The sequence below is a fragment of the Panthera tigris genome, chromosome A2 (genome assembly GCF_018350195.1).
Source record: "Panthera tigris isolate Pti1 chromosome A2, P.tigris_Pti1_mat1.1, whole genome shotgun sequence".
In the NCBI taxonomy this organism is placed as follows: domain Eukaryota; kingdom Metazoa; phylum Chordata; class Mammalia; order Carnivora; family Felidae; genus Panthera; species Panthera tigris.
In genome coordinates, this window is record NC_056661.1 from 17,697,291 (window position 1) to 17,714,135 (window position 16,845).

The window sequence follows — 16,845 nt, forward strand, 5'->3', positions numbered from 1 at the left end:
CCTACGGACAGCCAGCCGCCGGTATTTGAGCACCAGGCAGAACGGGGCTGGGAGGGCGGGGCAACACCTAGAAAGGCCGGCACTCAGCAGAGCACGGCGACGCGTTCAGATTCGGTCATTCTTCCGCGCTCTCCGGCTGGCAGCCGATTGGCCCGTGGGCTCGGGGGGCGTGGCCCTAGCGGCTGAGGCGAGCGGCGGCGCGCGGGCGGTTGGTCCAGCCCTCCGGTCTCGCGGCGACCAGGCCTTAGTCGGTGCCCTGGGAGACTGACCAGCGGAGGCATGGCTGGAACCTCCGCGCCGGGCAGCAGGAGGCGGAGCGGGCTTCCGGCGCCTAGCTCTGGCCCGCCGCCCAGCACCGGGCACCCTCCGAGCAAGCGAGCCCGAGGCTTCCCCGCAGCCGCTGCCCCGGACCCCGAAGACCCGTTCGGCGCGCACGGGGATTTCACCGCTGACGACCTGGAGGAACTCGACACCCTCGCGTCGCAGGCCCTGAGCCAGTGCCCGGCCGCTCCTCGGGACGTGTCCAGTGAGTGCGCCTCGGGGCCTTTTCCCGGAGGGTGGTGCAGATCTCGCCAGAACTACGTGATGGCTGTGGCTTCGGAACCCCACGGCGACCGCTGACCCAGTGTCTTGCACCCACGCTGCCGTTCTCAAAATATAGGAACGGCTTCATTTAGGCACAGGTTGTGTTCCAAAAGGTCCTTTGAGTTGTGGGAGTACTGTATTAAGAATGTCAAAACAGCCGATTTGAAATACAGAAAGTTCAGTTAACCTTTTCCTGTAGTTAAAATTTGGGCCCCTAAGTTCTTGGTTCTAGGCAAAGATCCTTGGAACACAACCACCATCATCAGAACCGTCACTACCTACCCATGGGGACCCATTCTTGTGACAGGTTTAAGAGGCTTTAGATCTAACGAAGATTACTGTCCTCCTTGGGCCACATGAACATAAGGGCCTAGCTGAGGCAAGAGATGAAAGGTTTATTCCGATATACAACCAGTAAATTGTACTAGGTGTCCAAAACCTTAGGAACTGCAGCACACTTAGCAATGAACAAAAGACAAAAACTCCTTTCTTCGGGAGCTTATTTTCTAGCTGGGGAGTGAGTGAAGTCTTGTGGGGCTCACAGAAGGAGAAACGTTTTGAGGGCATCTTGCATCTGTACTTGGATATCTCACAGGCATCTTAAATCCCACACATTCATCTGGAAGTCCAGTCATTCTCCAGTATTGCCAGCATGGTGCCTGGCAAAGCAGACATTCAGAAGACATTCATTAATGACCAAATATTCTGTACAACCGTGACTACTACCGGTCTCCATCAGGTGGCACAAAGCAACAGTTCCTTTTCCTTGACCATACATCTAATTCCTTGCCAAGTCCTGTAACTTTATCTTCTTTATCCATCTCTGGAACCCATCCTCTTTCCATTATCTCTACCATTCTCCCTGATCTATGTTACAATCATTCCTTCCTCTGGATGCTCATCTGCTAAATGGTCTCCCCGTTGCCAGTCTTGACTCCCTGTAAGTCAGACTTCACACTACAGCCAGAGTGATCTTTTCAGAACTCAAATCTGGCTTTGTCTCACATAGATACAAGTGCATATCCCTGCTGCAAACCTTTTCATAGCTTCCCACTGTCTCCAGTATAAAGATCAAAGTCCATATCATGGCCTACAAGGCCCAGCATGGTCTGGCCCTTTCCCACTCTCTCTGGGTTCAAGCCACACTGACCTGCCTTCATTTCTTGAATTCTCCCGACTTCCTTGCAATACAAAAATTGCACATTGCTGTTTCTCATACACTGAGTATTCTTCCCATCCATTCCCCATCCCCACTCATCTGCTTAATTCCTGCTTGTTTAGCTCTCACCTCAGTCATCACTTCCTTGGGAAGCCTTCCAGTCGTTCCAGTTGGATCCATATACTTGGCTTTCCTATACTTGTTCTCTTGTGTAGCTCTTATCACAGTTGTAATTTTACATTTATTTGTGTAATTATTTTTGAATGTCCTCTAAGCTCCATGAGTGTACGGACTGTATCCATTTTGCTCACCACTGTACCTTTAGAGACTAGACTGTGCCCGGTGCTCAGTAGGTATAGGTATAGGTGCTCAGTAAATATTGTCGAATAACAGATCACCAAATTCTGACCAGTGAGGTTCCCACAGCACCTTTTCAGCCTTTAGATGATACTCTTAAAATTGAGGGGTGGGGAGTAGGGGGAGGCAGGATTTGTTTGTCATTTCATAAGGATCATTTATGAGTTTGAATCACATTTTAGGTTGGAAAATACCTATACTGCTTACTAGATCTTTCTCTAATTTGCTTTCAAGAGTGATTCTTTTCAGCATTGACTGGCAAAAGTGGGAAAGTGTTGGATCCAGAAAAGTATATGGGAACTGTTTTTTTACAGATGTTCATAAGGTCCCCAGATTAGATGGGATGTCAAAAACTCCTGCAGGGAAAAACAGAGAATATGTTCCTGTTAAAGAGAATTTTGAATTAGAGGTACTTCAGGCACAATACAAAGAACTTAAAGAAAAGGTAAGTGACTTGTGGTTTTATAGCTAATGTATGCACTTATGCATGTGTTATAAAGCACCACAGAATAAACTATATAAAAGGTTTTTTTTTAATGTTTATCTATTTTTGAGAGAAAGAGAGTGAGCAGGGGAGGGGCAGAGAGAGAGAGGGGGAGACACAGAATTTGAAGCAGGCTCCAGGCTCTGAGCTGTCAGCACAGAGCGTGACACAGGGCTTGAACCCATGAACCTGTGAGATCATGACCTGAGCCAAAGTCAGATGCTTAACCAACTGAGCCACCCAGGTACCCCTAAGATATATAAAAGTTTTAAAACAAGAGTCCAGGGGCACCTGGGTGGCTCAAGTCAGTTAAGCAACTGACTCTTGTTTTCAGCTCAGGTCATGATCTCATGGTTCATGGGTTTGAGCCCCACATCGGGCTCTTCGCATGAAAAGTGAGGAGCCTGCTTGGGATGCTCTCTCTCCCTCCCTTTCTGCCCCTCCTCCGCTTGCTCTCCCTCTCTCAAATAAACTTAAAAAATAAAGTAAAACAGGAGTCCAGATTCATCCCCATGAAATGAGGGAAGGCTGGGGAAAGAAAGCCAGAAAATTTAAACTGGAAGAAACCAGATCCTAGTTCCTAACAACTAGGCAACAAAGGAAACTGTACTTCACATCCAAAAAGTGATACAAACTTTCTGTCACAGCACTGAGACAAATTTATAGCATATGTCTTTTATAAGGAACACAACATCATAATGGCTACTGTATTTGTTAGCAGTTTTACAAAAAAGGAGACAGCCTTTATGAGACCATCTGTAGGTCCCTAGGAAAACTAGAAACATAGTATGAAACTTGAGATCTGTGAAGTGTGTGACCCAGATTGTTTAATACTTACTAGAACCTACAGAATCTGCATGTGTGAATGACAGTGTCTCCTTAAGCTTTCTGAATGTCACCTGTCCCACAAATGGGCCTAGCAGACCATACCTAGTTGGTATGGATATATTTTGAGAACTCATTGGTCCGTAGAACATAGTTTACATGTGCTTTCTCTGTCTCCCTAGCTATATGTTGAAACAAGTACATATAGGGGCGCCTGGGTGGCTCAGTCGGTTAAGTGTCCGACTTCAGCTCAGGTCGTGATCTTGTGGTCCGTGAGTTCGAGCCCCGCGTCGGGCTCTGTGCTGACAGCTCAGAGCCTGGAGCCTGTTTCAGATTCTGTGTCTCCCTCTCTCTCTGACCCTCCCCCATTCATGCTCTGTCTCAAAAATAAATAAACATTAAAAAAAATTAAAAAAAAAAATAAACAAGTACATATATAACTTTCCCTTATAAGCTTTTCACAAGATTGATTTTGGATTTACAGATGAAAGCAATGGAAGAAGAAGTTCTCATTAAAAATGGAGAAATAAAAATTTTGCGGGACTCACTGCATCAGACAGAATCCATTCTAGAGGAACAGAGAAGATCACATTTCCTCCTTGAACAAGAGAAAACTCAAGTGCTCAGTGACAAAGAAAAGGAATTTTCAAAAAAGGTGACCCAGAACTGCTTTTTTTCCCCTTTTTTTTTTCTCCTTGTTCTAGACACAAGCTTTGCCTGCTCACTGAGTTCTTTTAGAAGCAATAATGACCAAAGAGCCTGTAAATCTTCCAGGGAGATTTCAACAGTTTTTTTTTTTTTGTCTTAAATAATTTCTAATATCAGTTAATTGCATATACTTTTTTTCCAGGCTCTGCATGAGGTTTGTAAAATGACTTAGTTGAAACTGCTTTGCTGTGGTAGTTGTGGTAGGTGGTCTTGGCAGGAATAAATCAATAGCTTAGACTTTCCAGAAATAGACTTAAGTAAGAGCTTTTTGGCAGATCAGAAACTCAGTTGACCTAGCTTAGGCCAAAAGGAAATGTATTGACTTCTATAACTAAGTCTGGGAAAAAACAGGTGTGCTGGGGCCTTGAATGACTGGAGCCTTGCCAGGATTCATCTTTACTCCCTAGTCTACAGACAGACTCCATTCTTATGGTAAAGGATGTGTTCTCCATAAGCTCCTGGGCTCCTATTTCATAGCTCCAGAGCAGACTGAAAACTTGGGCTCCTTCATCTCAAGGCTCTAATTGTTCTAACCTGGGTCAGGTGCCTGTCCCTGACCCAGTCACTGTAACCACAGAGATGACAGCTCCCATTTAAATCACATAGAGGTAGGGAGGGGCACCTGGGTGGCTCAATCGGTTGGGCATCCGACTTCGGCTCGGGTCATGATCTCACGGTTCGTGAGTTCGAGCCCCACTTTGGGCTCTGTGCTGACAGCTCAGAGCCTGGATCCTGCTTCGGATTCTGTATCTCCCTCTCTCTCAGCCCTTCCCCCATTCACGCTCTGTCTCTCTGTGTCTCTCGAAAATGAATAAACGTTAAAAAATTTTTTTTAAATCACATTGAGGTAGGGACATGATTGTTTCTCAAGGGAGGGAGTTGCTGTTTGGGGAAGAAATTAATAGGTGTCCATACATACTGCCACTTTCCTTCAGCACTTCCCAAGGCTTCAGTCTCAAGGAATGGATCTTATTCTGTCATCCATTAGCAAATTAGCAAACTCTAAAGAAGCACTAACCTGTGCCCAGCACTAACAGCAGTTTTCCTTCCGCATCCATGATGAAGAGCAAGGGAATTGTAATCAGACAAACTAGAGTTTGAATCCTGGCTTTATCACATATGATAAATGGCGACCTCAGGGTAGTGACTTCAGCTCTGTGATTCATTTCTATTATCTGTCCCAGGAAATAACTAGAAGGGTTGCTGTGAGACTTTAACAGCCCCACACTTACGGTGACTGGTGCTGTGACTGGTGCCATACAGGCACAGAGTGTGCTCAGGGAATAATAGCAGTTACTGCTGGCCATGGGCTGGAGCAGGTCTCCCCGTGCTGCGTGGCGTGTTGGTAAAATTTCAAGAAGACCTGGAATTGTGCACCATTATGTCCATTAAAAGGTTAACATGTTACTGTGCGATAAGGCGCCTCACCAAGCCCTAGGCTGGGCATTTCACATTCATCCTTCCTATTTAATCCCCCCTAACCACAAAGACAGGGGTTTGTGTTACAGATAAGTCAAAGTTTAAAGAGGCCGAGTAAATGGTATTTGAACCTTCACAAACTACCTTGCAAGAGTTCAGGTCAAAATGTCTTTCTAGAATACCATGCTGTCTTTGAGGAGGAAGGGGAAAGCTTGATATTATAGGGCATCTATGTCACAGCACACTTTTATACTTATTTCTCATTGTTTGTTTTCCTTTATGAGCTTGAGACTTTGAAGCCCAGAGATATTTTTGCACGTATGATGGGTTACCATGAGTATGTTGCTTTTGCCTTCCAGCTCCAATCATTGCAGTCCGAACTCCAATTTAAAGATGCTGAGATGAATGAATTAAGGACAAAGCTTCAAAGCAGTGAACGAGCAAATAAATTGGCTGCTCCCTCCATTCTCCATGCCAGGTAATGATGATGCTGGAAGGAGAGTTGTTTTGCATGGTTTATTAGAAAGTCTGAGTAACAACGTCAGGTTAGTCTTGAATGAAGGCTGTTTAAACTTTGCCATTTGGACATAGATCCTCTTTCCTGAAGGCCTCAAAGGTGGTTTAGATGAGGCTTGAATGGTTTGGTGCATCACCGCATAAAGGCCTCACACTCTAGAAGGGCTTCCTCTATAGGACTTTATACTCAGGACTAAAAAAGGGCTGGAAAGATGCTCTCTAAACTTTTGGGGTGACCCAGTCTTCATTTTTATGTAATGTGTTTCAAATAATCAGTTTTGCCCCAAGTATGAGCGTATTTCAGTCCCAACTACTTGGAATATTTTTTCTCATTTACTGTCTTGGGACCTTTGTCTAATAGCCCCTGCCTTTGCTGTAGATGTGATCAGCTTGTTAATGGTCCTGTCCTGCGCCTTGCCTGCCAGAGAAGTCTGGCACACCGTTGATATCAGCCTTGAATTGTGAACAGTGTGGGTCAGCGTGTCTTTTTCTGAATATTGAACATTCTGCTGCCTTTGCTCATAATGGGCAGGGTGTGAAATTAAACTCTTTTTGCCTAGCTTAGTCCAAATAAGACAGGAGAGCAGAGGGGTCCATCCCCACCTCATCACACGTCTCTGACAGAAGGCTCTTGGTGTTGTCTGATGCACTCGGGGGGTTAAGACTGCTTCCCTAACACAAAACCCCTGGCAATGAGGAACGGGCTGTTTTCAAGTTGCAAGACACAACAACACGCCTTTTAATAGACCTTCTTTCTACTGAAAATCTTTGAATCCAGCCCCTGGGAATGATTAAATAAGAGGCTGTTCCATATTAAAAAGATTTTGGTGGAATTGGAAGTTGTAATGGAATTATGGCCAATGTTTTGGGGTGATTATTAGAAGAATACAGAAATGAAAGAGTTTTTCCACCATCTGGATCAAAATACCTTGAGTTTTACACTGCTATCCTGACTGACAAAGAATGACTAATATATAACAGATAAAAACCTTTGGTCAAAGCACCTAGACATTGGCCATGGGCCGGAGCAGGTTTACCATTTAAACATTTAAACATGAAAAGTTTAACATTTGTTAGAAGTTTTATAACCAGGTATTTTAAGTGGTTTTAGCAGAATCATTACTTTGCTTTCATAGTTAACTTTTTCCAGTCCTAGGAAAAGCCCTTCTGTGGCTATAAAGCCAGAAGCATGTTCTCCACAATTCGGAAAACCATCTTTCCCTACAAAGGAGTCTTTTAGTGCTAACATGTCCCTTCCCCACCCCTTCCAGACAGAGCCAGGATATAAGTCCCTGGTGGGCAGAGAGGGTAAGTCAGTCTGTCTGTCATCTGTTGCCGTGTAACCGATTATTCAACCTTGTGGCTTAAAACAACAATAAGTACTCCTCCTGGTTCTGTGGGACAACAGTTCTGATAAAGAGGAGATGGTTTGTCTCTGTGGGGACTGGAATCACTGGAGGCTTGTCTGGGGCTGGAGGATCTATTCAGAGTGGCTCCCTCACATGACTGGCAATGGAGTTCTTCTCCACACGTGGGTCTCTCTAAGGAGCTACTTGGGTGATGTCATAACCTGGTGGATGGCCTCCTCTAGAGCTAACAAACCAGAGAGAGCGAGGTGGAAGCTATCCCTTTTATGGCCTGGCCTCGGGAGTCCTATAGCATCACTTCTGCCACATTCTGTTTGTTAGAAACCATGTTCAACGGGAAGGAAACTAGGCTGCACCTTTTGAAGAGAAGTGTTTGTAGAATTTGCAGGCATATTTTAAAACCTCCCCAGTCACCATCCATTGATGTGCCAGAAACACAGCTAGTATCAGGTACCTGTGTTCCTTGAGCCTTGAGTTTATACAGCTCAGTCCAGACTGAGGGCATGCTACTGCCTTATAGAGGGACACAGTCTAGCATTGGTAGGTTTTTACTCTGAGAATATGCTGTGTCAGTTTATCTTACCATTCCAATACATCACCTCTCTCCTACCACCATCCACCTGTTCAAGTCGTTGGCCCTCATGCCACCTCTGAGGACCTCAACCACTCACATTTTTGGTACCCGGCAACTACAGGAACAGTATAGGATGGTGTTGTGGGCAGGCACTGGAGCCCACCAGCCTGACAGGAGTACCGGTCACACTACTTACTGGCTTGTGTGATTGGAGCAAGTCCCTTAACCCGTGCCTCAGTTTCTCTATATGTAAAATAGAGGAGATGACACCTCCTCTTAGGGTTGCTTTGAGGAACAGATGAGCTAACATGGGTACGGCTCTTAGAACAGGGTTTGTCTGGCACATAATAAGTGTTCGTGGTTACTGCTTTCATGTTATTGCCTCATTTTAAAGTGGAGCAAACAACTTTCTTTTCTTTTCCTTTCCTTGTAGGAGTTCCTGTTTTTCATGAGGGAGGCAATGATGCAAGGGTTCTTGAGTTGCTCTGGTTCTTGATTTGATCCAAGGTTGAGGAAGTAGAACAATCTCTGTTTTAAATTCATTATGGGGTGCCTCGCTGGCCCAGTCCATAGAGCACGTGACTCTTGATCTCAGAGTTGTGCGTTCAAGCCCCATATTGGGGGTAGAGTTTACTTTAAAAAAAAAAAAGAGAGAGAGAAAATGAAACTCGGTACATTCAAGAGTTTTGATATGCCTGTGCTTTTGTGCTCAAGTTTTGATTCACATTTTATTTAGTTGTAGAGAATAAGAGCCACAATCTGGGAGGTGACCCCATTAAGCAAGAAGAGTCGCAGAAAAGACTTGTTGACAGCTGGATGCAGAGATCAAACACTCAAGGTACCAGAAGCCCTGCTCCATGTGCAGGAGGCCTGCACAGCTCTGGGCATCCTCTGCGGTGCTCTGGTAGAATTGCCTCTGAGAAGTAGCACCCCAGGCAGTCCTTCAGAGGGGCCAGGGGAGTAACAGTCTGTGACTTAGCAGAAGACTATAGCAGTTACATCCCAGAGCCCTCAGCACCCACAGGCATCTCAGTGGGGCTTAGTGGCAGCTTAGAGGACAGTTAGCATCCAAGGAATCCTCACTTTTCCTTCTGAAGCCACAGAAAAGGCCTCCCTTGTCAGAACCTTCTAGAATCACCTTGTCTTTTGCAGGTTCCATTTTGATAAACCTTCTCCTGAAGCAGCCTTTGATCCCAGGGTCATCCCTAGGTCTGTGCCACCTCCTGAGCAGTTGTTCTGAGGCTCCTACCAGCACCCTACTGCAGCCACTGGGGTATGGCAGGTAAACCTCAGACTCCTGAAAAGCTGGGAGTTCCCAGGAAACAAGTTCCTTTCTGGTCCTGGCCAGCCTGGGAGGTCTGTGTGCTGGGTGGGGAAACTAGAGAATTCGGTAGACAGGTTGTTTGGGGCCCTTGACCTTGTCTCCGCCTCACACTTGTATGTTTTCTTTTGTATTTGCTGCTAGTACCTTGACTGGGATTTCAAGCCTGAGGACCACAGGTTCTCGCGATGGGTCATTTCCCCATTTGGCCCTGAAAGAAGCACAGAACCTGGCACTTACTGGATTGAATCTGGTTGCCAGGGATGAAGGCTCACGTGATGGAGACCAAGCAGAGGGAGGCAGAAGGGCCTTCCCACTCTGCCAGCTTCCTGGGGCCGTGCATCTCCTCCCCCTGGTACAGTTCTTTATTGGCTTACACTGCCAGGCTCTGCACGATCTGGCAGCAGTCAAGAGAAGTGGAGCGCCTGCGGACTCACCGACAAGTTCCTCCTACGTGAGCTCTGGGGGAGAGGCCAGCCTTGAGGACTCACTTTGCAACCTGGAAGGCTTCTCTGTGGCTTCACTTAGTGTTCTTCAGCACCTGGTGTGCCACAGCGGAGCGGTCGTCCACCTATTACTATCAGATGCAGGGGTGGATTCTGCCGCTGGGGAAGGAAACCAGAGTCTGGTTCACAGACAAGATCATGGGGATGTGTCCTCAGTCCCAAGGGGGCTTACCGATGACCAAGGCCAGCATCCACTACTGAAGATGCTTCTTCACCTGTTGACTTTCTCTTCTGCAGCAACAGGTCACCTTCAAACCAGTGTCCTGAGCCAGTGTCTTAAGATTTTGGTGAAATTAGCTGAAAATGCTTCCTTTGATTTCCTGCCCAGGTATAACACTGCATGGCAGTCATGATTCTTTGCAGGTCTCACCTGACCTCTTGAGGTCTATCCTGTGGCCCTTATACTTTGCCCACATCTTAGCTGTACTGCTCAGGGCTAAGCCTTGGTTTTATGTTCTGAGGCTTTGTTCAGGGTGTTCTGAAGTGATGGAAAGTGGGGCCAGGTGTTAGGAGAGCCAAGGAAGTGGTTTACTTGGCTGAATTCTGCCTCTGTACAGCAGGTAAGCAAAAGACACATGTAATGAAAGGCTTTTAAGACATTATGGAAAAGTGTCCTGCCCCCAGGACAAAGACTGAACCCAGAGCCTTGAACCTAGACCATGGATCAGGTAGGTGAAGACCATGTATCACACCACATTTAAGTTTGGTGGGGTTCCCTAAGGAGGCAGAGGGTGTGGGCAGCCCATAAGCTGACCTTACTGGGAATCTGCTCCTCCTCATTGTGCCCGACTCTGGCACAAGCCATAAGTTACCTGTTCCTCCTAAGGTTTGTTGGAAGTGGTTATATAGTGAACCTAGCTCATGAACACTATTGGCATAAATTCTTAACTTGGGATTCCAGAGCCTCAAGACTGGGAGGAACTGTAAACACCATCCAGCCCATCTCCTCATCCAAAAATCCTGTCTCCCCCCTCAGCATGCCACCAAGAGGCCAGTTCTATTCGGATCAACTTTGCTGGCTGCACTTACCTTAAGCTTTTGTCTCTGAGCTTAGCATACTTGTTTCCCTAAAACACTTCTGGATCCTGGTTTCCTTCTGAAGATATTCCAGCTGGTATGGTCCATCCTAGGGGTGGTCCTCAGAGCCGGGCACAGTACTGCAGTGTACTGTGGGCGACACAATAGGTACAGAACTGTCACGTGTCTGGCATGGACCTACCTCATGGTGGCTGGTTGCTTGTTTCATATTTGTTGAATGAATTCCAGGAAGCACTTTATTACCAGTTCTCTTGGTAGATACACCATCATTCCCTTTCTGTTGGGCTTGTCCACAAGGACATGAAAAAACAGCTATTTGATGGATGCTTTCCATAGGCCAGACAGATGCCTCTGTTCACCAGCTCATGTGACGCCCTCAGAGCCCTGCATCCTCACACCTAGCATGGAGCCTGGCTCACTGTAAGCACTCAGTATTTGCTGTACGAATAGAGAGAACATACAGGGCGAGTTTCCAGCTGGTCTCCTTGACTTGCCCTTGATCACGGTCTGGCACCACCTCCCACTCAGTGCTTCAGAATTCCTACATCTTGCAGGAGGATCCCCACTACCACACAGCTTCCTGCTCACCTTGGAGTGAAAGCTAAGGACACATGCCACCAAAGCTCTAAAGCAATATGTGATGCAGCACAAGCAGCCAGGCAGACAGCAGTCTCAGAAAGGGCACCTTTGCCTACCCGGGCTTGAGGACAAATCATCCCCTCAGACCCACGTCTTCCTACCGTATCTGGTGTAGCCATGGTCCTGGGTCATTTCCAGGGTACTGGGATGGCAGGGGCTTTTGAGCAGAGGTCTCATCCCCAGCTTCAAACAGAACAGTAGGACTATTCTCTATTGTGTGTTTGGGGGTTCTGGAAAAAAATTTTTTTTTCTGCTATCCAAAAATAATTTAGAAACCACTGCATCATATATAAAGATGGATTTTTCTTGCAGATAGTTTCAGGGACTTTAGTGGATTACAGACCATTCTAATGACGAAATTGAGTAACCACCAGGTTAAATCCCAGTTTCCCGCAAATTTCCACACTCTGGTGGCTGAAAACATTGAGCTTACCCACTGTACAGGATTTGCTCTAAAATGATTTCACCCCAAATAACGAGGCCTTGCTTCCTAATGGCATACTGAGAAATACTCTTAGCCCTTGACGGCATGTGCTAAGACACTGCAGATGCATGAAGGGGAACACATGTAGAATTGCCCTCTCCCCATCCACAAGGCTATGTGGGTTGAGCAAATAGCAGTGGTTGTCTTGGGACTTGGTTCCTTAGTTCTCTTTGCCCGTGAGACCTTGGAGAGAGCGTGCCCAGAGCCCAACACCCGTGCACACCCCAAGTGAGCACCTTCTCATAATTGGTAGCAGGGGAGCTGGTATTTGCAAAAACAGTCTGCCAGCAAGCAAGGGGTCTCATAAGATCCAACCATAGCCAAGCCCTCTGGAACCTGGCCAGCCCTCTGGTAGTAGGCTTATAACATTCACACTCGTTAAGACCTCCCTCCCTATTTGGGAACAGAGGCAAGAAAGAGCCCAGGAGAGTGTGGAAGCCAGGCACCCCAGGTCCAGGGAAGCATCCCCCATTTACAGGTGGCACTGGGCCTGGCAAGGGCCTGTCCTCTCTAAGCCACGGCAATATCACGGTGAAGGCTAGTACCCACTGGTTCACAGGAAACAGATATCCCAGCAAGTATGTGGTGGTTGGCCAGCATTTGAAGCCAGGTCCGAACCACAGCTCCTCCTTGTACCTGCCTGCTCAAAATTTCCCATTGCCTCTGGTGAAAAGTGAGGATGGTTGTGGGATTGGGTGCCAGTGTCCCGTTTCTCTGGGCCCCTGTGCTTTAGGTTCCAGTGTGTGTTCCGGGTACTGCCGCAGTGCCTCAGCCCCGAGAGCCCCCTGCCCAGCGTGCTACTGACTGTTGAGCTCCTTTCCCTCCTGGTGGACCACGAGAAGCTCGCGCCTCAGCTCTGCTCCCCCTCAGGTAAAGCAGGGCAGGGGGGATGGGTGGTTGGGCGGCTCCTGCAGGTTGGAGGGAAGGGTGGTGGCAGGGACAGTTCAGAGGCCTCCTGAGGGCTTCTGCAGCTTGTGCCCTGGGCTCTGGGTAAGAAGGGGACCCTGAATGAGAGGTGGGGCATCCTTTTCAGAAGGCTGCCTCCTCCTGCTGCTGTACATGTACATCACGTCAAGGCCTGATAAAGTGGCCTCGGAGACACAGTGGCTTCAACTAGAACAAGAGGTAAAAACTCCAGAGCCTCACCACCCCACCCCACCTAAGGGCCACTGTTCCTCCTCCTTCTGGGGAGAATGGAGTCTTAATGCATTTTGGTAGCAAGTGTTTACCTAGCTGCTAAGAAGGTGAACTCAGTTTGGGGGCTCCATACTACACAGGTACAATACAGGTGGACCCCAGGGTGTCCCAGCACTTGGCAGGGCTGCCTAATAACTGGCCCTACCCTGGCTTTGGGGCCTGGAGGCAGGTGGGTTGCTGATGAGACAGGTATTGATCCTGAGTCTAGCCTGAGAAGGCCCCACACCATTCCTTGAATGTCACTGTGCGGACAGGCGGCTGCTAAGGGAACCTGGAGCACTTGTAGGAGAAGCCTGAGAAAGCCCTCACTGTGATCAGGCTCTCGTTCTGCCACAGATGGAATAGTCTGCTCTTGTTCTAGGCCGTGTGGCTCCTGGCTAAGCTTGGTGTGCAGAGCCCTGCCTCCCCAGTCACTGGCTCTGTCTGCCAGTGCAACGTGGAGGTGAGTGCAGGGGCCAATGGCGTGGCAGCTCCGTCAGGGCGGGGGAAGGTGACCCTATGCAAGCACGCCCCTGCTCCTTGTAACCCTGGTGCCACCGCTCGGAGCCCTCCTTACCTGGGGTGGTTGGGAAGGGTGCTGTCCAGCTGAGCAAGCTGTTAGGGTGCAGGAACCCTGAGACCTGGCCTCAGTCTTTGCCCTCTCCCTAGGTGGTCAGAGCACTCACAGTGATGCTGCACAGACAGTGGCTGACAGTGCGGAGGGCGGGGGAGCCCCCGAGGACTGAGCAGCAGAAGCGGACTGTGCGGTGTCTGCGGGACACGGTGTTGCTGCTGCACAGCCTCTCCCAGAAGGACAAGCTCTTCACTGTGCACTGTGTGGAGGTCCTACATCAGTATGACCAGGTGATGCCAGGGGTCAGCATGCTGATTCGAGGGCTTCCTGATGTGACAGACTGTGAAGGTAAGCCAGCAGGAGGACCCCTGCCTGCCCCAGCCCACATGCGGGGGTTTCCCTGAAGTTCACGGACAAGTCAGACTTCCTGGCCTTAAGTCAGCAGTCCTCTCTCCACGCAGCCTTTGCTGGCACTGGGGTCGCACTTGTCTTACTGCTCTGGGTCTTCTCTGAGCTTATCAGGCTGCCTTTTGCTTGTATCTGTTGAGTTGGCCTAGCAGAGCCACAGTTTTTCCAGAAACATCGCTGTCTGAATTGCCTTTGTATCACTTTGCTTGCAGTAGCTGAGGGAGCAAGGCCTGGGCGTGGAAGGGACTGGTTAGTTCCTGCGGGCGTGGGGGAGGAGCGGTGGGTCTCCCCCCAGTGCCCGGCACCTCCAGGCCTTCACCACACAACCCTCTTCTCTTGGCTCAGAGGCAGCCCTGGATGACCTGTGTGCCACTGAAACGGATGCGGACGACCCTGAGATGGACTGTAGCTGAGGCCAGTGAGCATGGAGCCACATAGTGGCACCAGAACCACTACTTTCCTCACCGCAGCAACTGATTAAAAGCAGTGACAGGCTGTTTGAGAACACGCCAGCCTTTTGATGTTTCCTGAGTCTGATCTGTGTCGGCTGAGTGGGAGGGATGGTGCAGGAGCCAGACCCAGGGAAGGCTAGGATCCTTCTTCCCGTCCCTGGCTAGAGCTGAGAGCCTGTCCCCATAGTTACAAATCTGCCCTGAGGAAGGAGCCCTGCCCTGCCTGTGGAATTGTCCTGAGTCATCGCTTTGGGCTGAGGCCATGGGAAGAAACCATCCTGTGGCAGGGGAGGAGACAGCCGTCAGCCCTGGCCTATACCAGGGAGACCTGAGAAAGTAGGGGCAAGGAGTGGGTGCAAAGTGGCCACAGCAGGGGTTCCTGGCAGGCGTGAGTCCTGGAGCTAGCCTTCCCTGATGGCCTGGGCACACTGCCCTCATCCTCTGGGCTGGTTCTCATGGTATGAGGGCTCTGGCACATTGTGCCAGCCAGCACGCCCACAGCTGCAGGTCTGAGGCCTTCAGGGAGTCACGAGGGGGGAGGCTGGGGAGGGGCAGACCTGGCAGGCTGACAAGCAGGGCGGGCCTCGATCAGGACAGCCCATAGGCGGGCTCACGCTAAGTTTCGCTTCCCGCCACTGCTGCCAGCAGCAAGAACCAGCCAGACTGCACCCCGAGTCATTGCTGCCTGCCTGCTACTCGGTAAGTGAGGACCCCTACGGGGATGGGGCAGGGTGGGAAGGCCCCACCCCCCCACCCAGGCCCAGACTAGGTGGGCGCTAGGGGAGGAGCCAAGCCTTCCCCCAGACAGTTGAATGTGCTGGTCCCCCTTAGGAAGCCACCCCACCTTCTCTGGCTTCCTGCTCTGGAAACGGGTCTTAGAGCTCACCGACAGTGCCTGCCTGAGCAGAGAAGGCCAAAGATGTGTTCCTGCCTGCCCCACCCCCACCCGCCTCAGCTCTTTCCACTGGGCACTCATATAGCCCCTCCCCACCCCATGCTCCTCCCCAGGCTCGGCAGCAGGTACCCACCATGGGCTCGCAGGCCCCACCGCCAGGTCCCGTGCAGACCCTTATCTTCTTGGACCTGGAGGCCACTGGCCTGCCTTCCTCCCGGCCCAAGGTCACGGAGCTGTGCCTGCTAGCCGTCCACAGATGTGCCCTGGAGAGCCCACCCACCCCTCAGGGGCAGCCTCCCACAGTGCCCTCGCCGCCCCGGGTGGTGGACAAGCTCTCTCTGTGCGTGGCTCCAGGGAAGGCCTGCAGCCCAGAAGCCAGTAAGATCACGGGCCTCAGCACAGCTGTGCTGGCAGCACATGGGCGTCAACGCTTCGATGCCGACCTGGCCAACCTGCTCCAAGCCTTCCTGCAGCGCCAGCCACAGCCCTGGTGCCTCGTGGCGCACAACGGCGACCGCTATGACTTCCCCTTGCTCCAAGCAGAGCTGGCTTTACTAGGCCTTGCCAGTGTTCTGGACGGTGCCTTCTGTGTGGATAGCATTGCTGCCTTGAAGGCCCTGGAGCAGGCCAGCAGCCACTCGGAGCACGGCCCAAAGAAGAGCTACAGCCTGACCAGCATCTACACACGCCTGTATGGGCAGGCCCCGCCGGACTCCCACATGGCTGAGGGGGACGTCCTAGCCCTGCTCAGCATCTGTCAGTGGAGGCCACAGGCCCTACTGCGCTGGGTGGATGCTCACGCCAGACCCTTCAGCACTGTCAAGCCTATGTATGGGGTCGTAGCCTCTGCTGGAACCAAACCAGGACCATCTGCCACCGCAGCCACTGTATCCCTGACTAGAGCCGAGGACACTAGTCCTAAGGTTGGCAGGGGCAGGAAGCCCAAAGCCCTTCTTCCAATGGAGGGCCCTGGAGCCTCACCCAGGGAGGGCTTGCTGGCCCCACTGGGCATGCTGGCCTTCCTGACCTTGGCAATAGCCACACTGTATGGGCTGTCCCTGGCCACACCTGGGCAGTAGGCCAAGAAGGAAAGTCTGACTAATAAAGACGCCCCCACAGCACTGAGTGGCCACTCACCTCTACCCTTGTTGGCAGCCTTAGAGCCTCCTGCACCTCTGCCCACACACTCAGGCACCTGGGGAGGGGGACACAGAGGGTGCCACAGTCTTTGCCTTCACCCTCTCTAGCAGGATGGTCAGACGTCTGAGCCTAGGGAAGGCAGAGAAAGCATGGAAATCCAAGAGGTGGATGAAAATGGTACATGGCCTAATGCCCTGTCCCAGTAGCCAAGGCTCTGA

The 16,845-nt window shown here is 50.1% G+C and overlaps 2 protein-coding genes across 7 annotated transcripts; both read left to right on the forward strand.

Annotated features, from left to right (window-relative positions):
- Positions 1-136: 136 nt before the first annotated feature.
- On the forward strand, positions 137-14,647 carry LOC102965413 (ATR interacting protein). Of its 6 annotated transcripts, none has more exons than XM_042978853.1 (14): positions 137-526; positions 2,416-2,546; positions 3,895-4,065; positions 5,897-6,015; positions 7,204-7,361; positions 8,731-8,832; positions 9,147-9,276; positions 9,460-10,149; positions 12,701-12,852; positions 13,016-13,107; positions 13,541-13,621; positions 13,828-14,080; positions 14,353-14,389; positions 14,486-14,647. In XM_042978853.1, coding segments are annotated over exons 1-14 (2,364 nt in total). In that variant the 5' UTR covers positions 137-279; the 3' UTR covers positions 14,487-14,647. The 6 variants fall into 6 exon arrangements, with proteins under 6 accessions (XP_042834787.1, XP_042834788.1, XP_042834786.1 ...); XM_042978854.1 differs by having other exon boundaries at positions 14,356-14,389; XM_042978852.1 differs by lacking the exon at positions 14,353-14,389 and having other exon boundaries at positions 138-526; positions 13,019-13,107.
- Positions 14,648-14,733: 86 nt separating this feature from the next.
- Positions 14,734-16,780, forward strand: TREX1 (three prime repair exonuclease 1). Its single transcript, XM_042978856.1, has 2 exons — positions 14,734-15,291; positions 15,601-16,780. The coding sequence occupies exon 2, from the start codon at positions 15,622-15,624 to the stop codon at positions 16,564-16,566; it is 945 nt and encodes a 314-aa protein (XP_042834790.1). The 5' UTR covers positions 14,734-15,291; positions 15,601-15,621; the 3' UTR covers positions 16,567-16,780.
- Positions 16,781-16,845: the final 65 nt, after the last annotated feature.

Bases quoted from the DNA above. Each gene is read 5' to 3' on its own strand.
- TREX1 (XM_042978856.1), top strand. From the start codon at position 15,622: ATGGGCTCGCAGGCCCCACCGCCAGGTCCCGTGCAGACCCTTATCTTC.
- LOC102965413 (XM_042978851.1), top strand. From the start codon at position 280: ATGGCTGGAACCTCCGCGCCGGGCAGCAGGAGGCGGAGCGGGCTTCCG. The intron at 527-2,415 runs GTGAGTGCGCCT...GTTTTTTTACAG, and splicing joins CGCTCCTCGGGACGTGTCCA to ATGTTCATAAGGTCCCCAGA. The intron at 8,833-9,146 runs GTACCAGAAGCC...TGTCTTTTGCAG, and splicing joins GCAGAGATCAAACACTCAAG to GTTCCATTTTGATAAACCTT.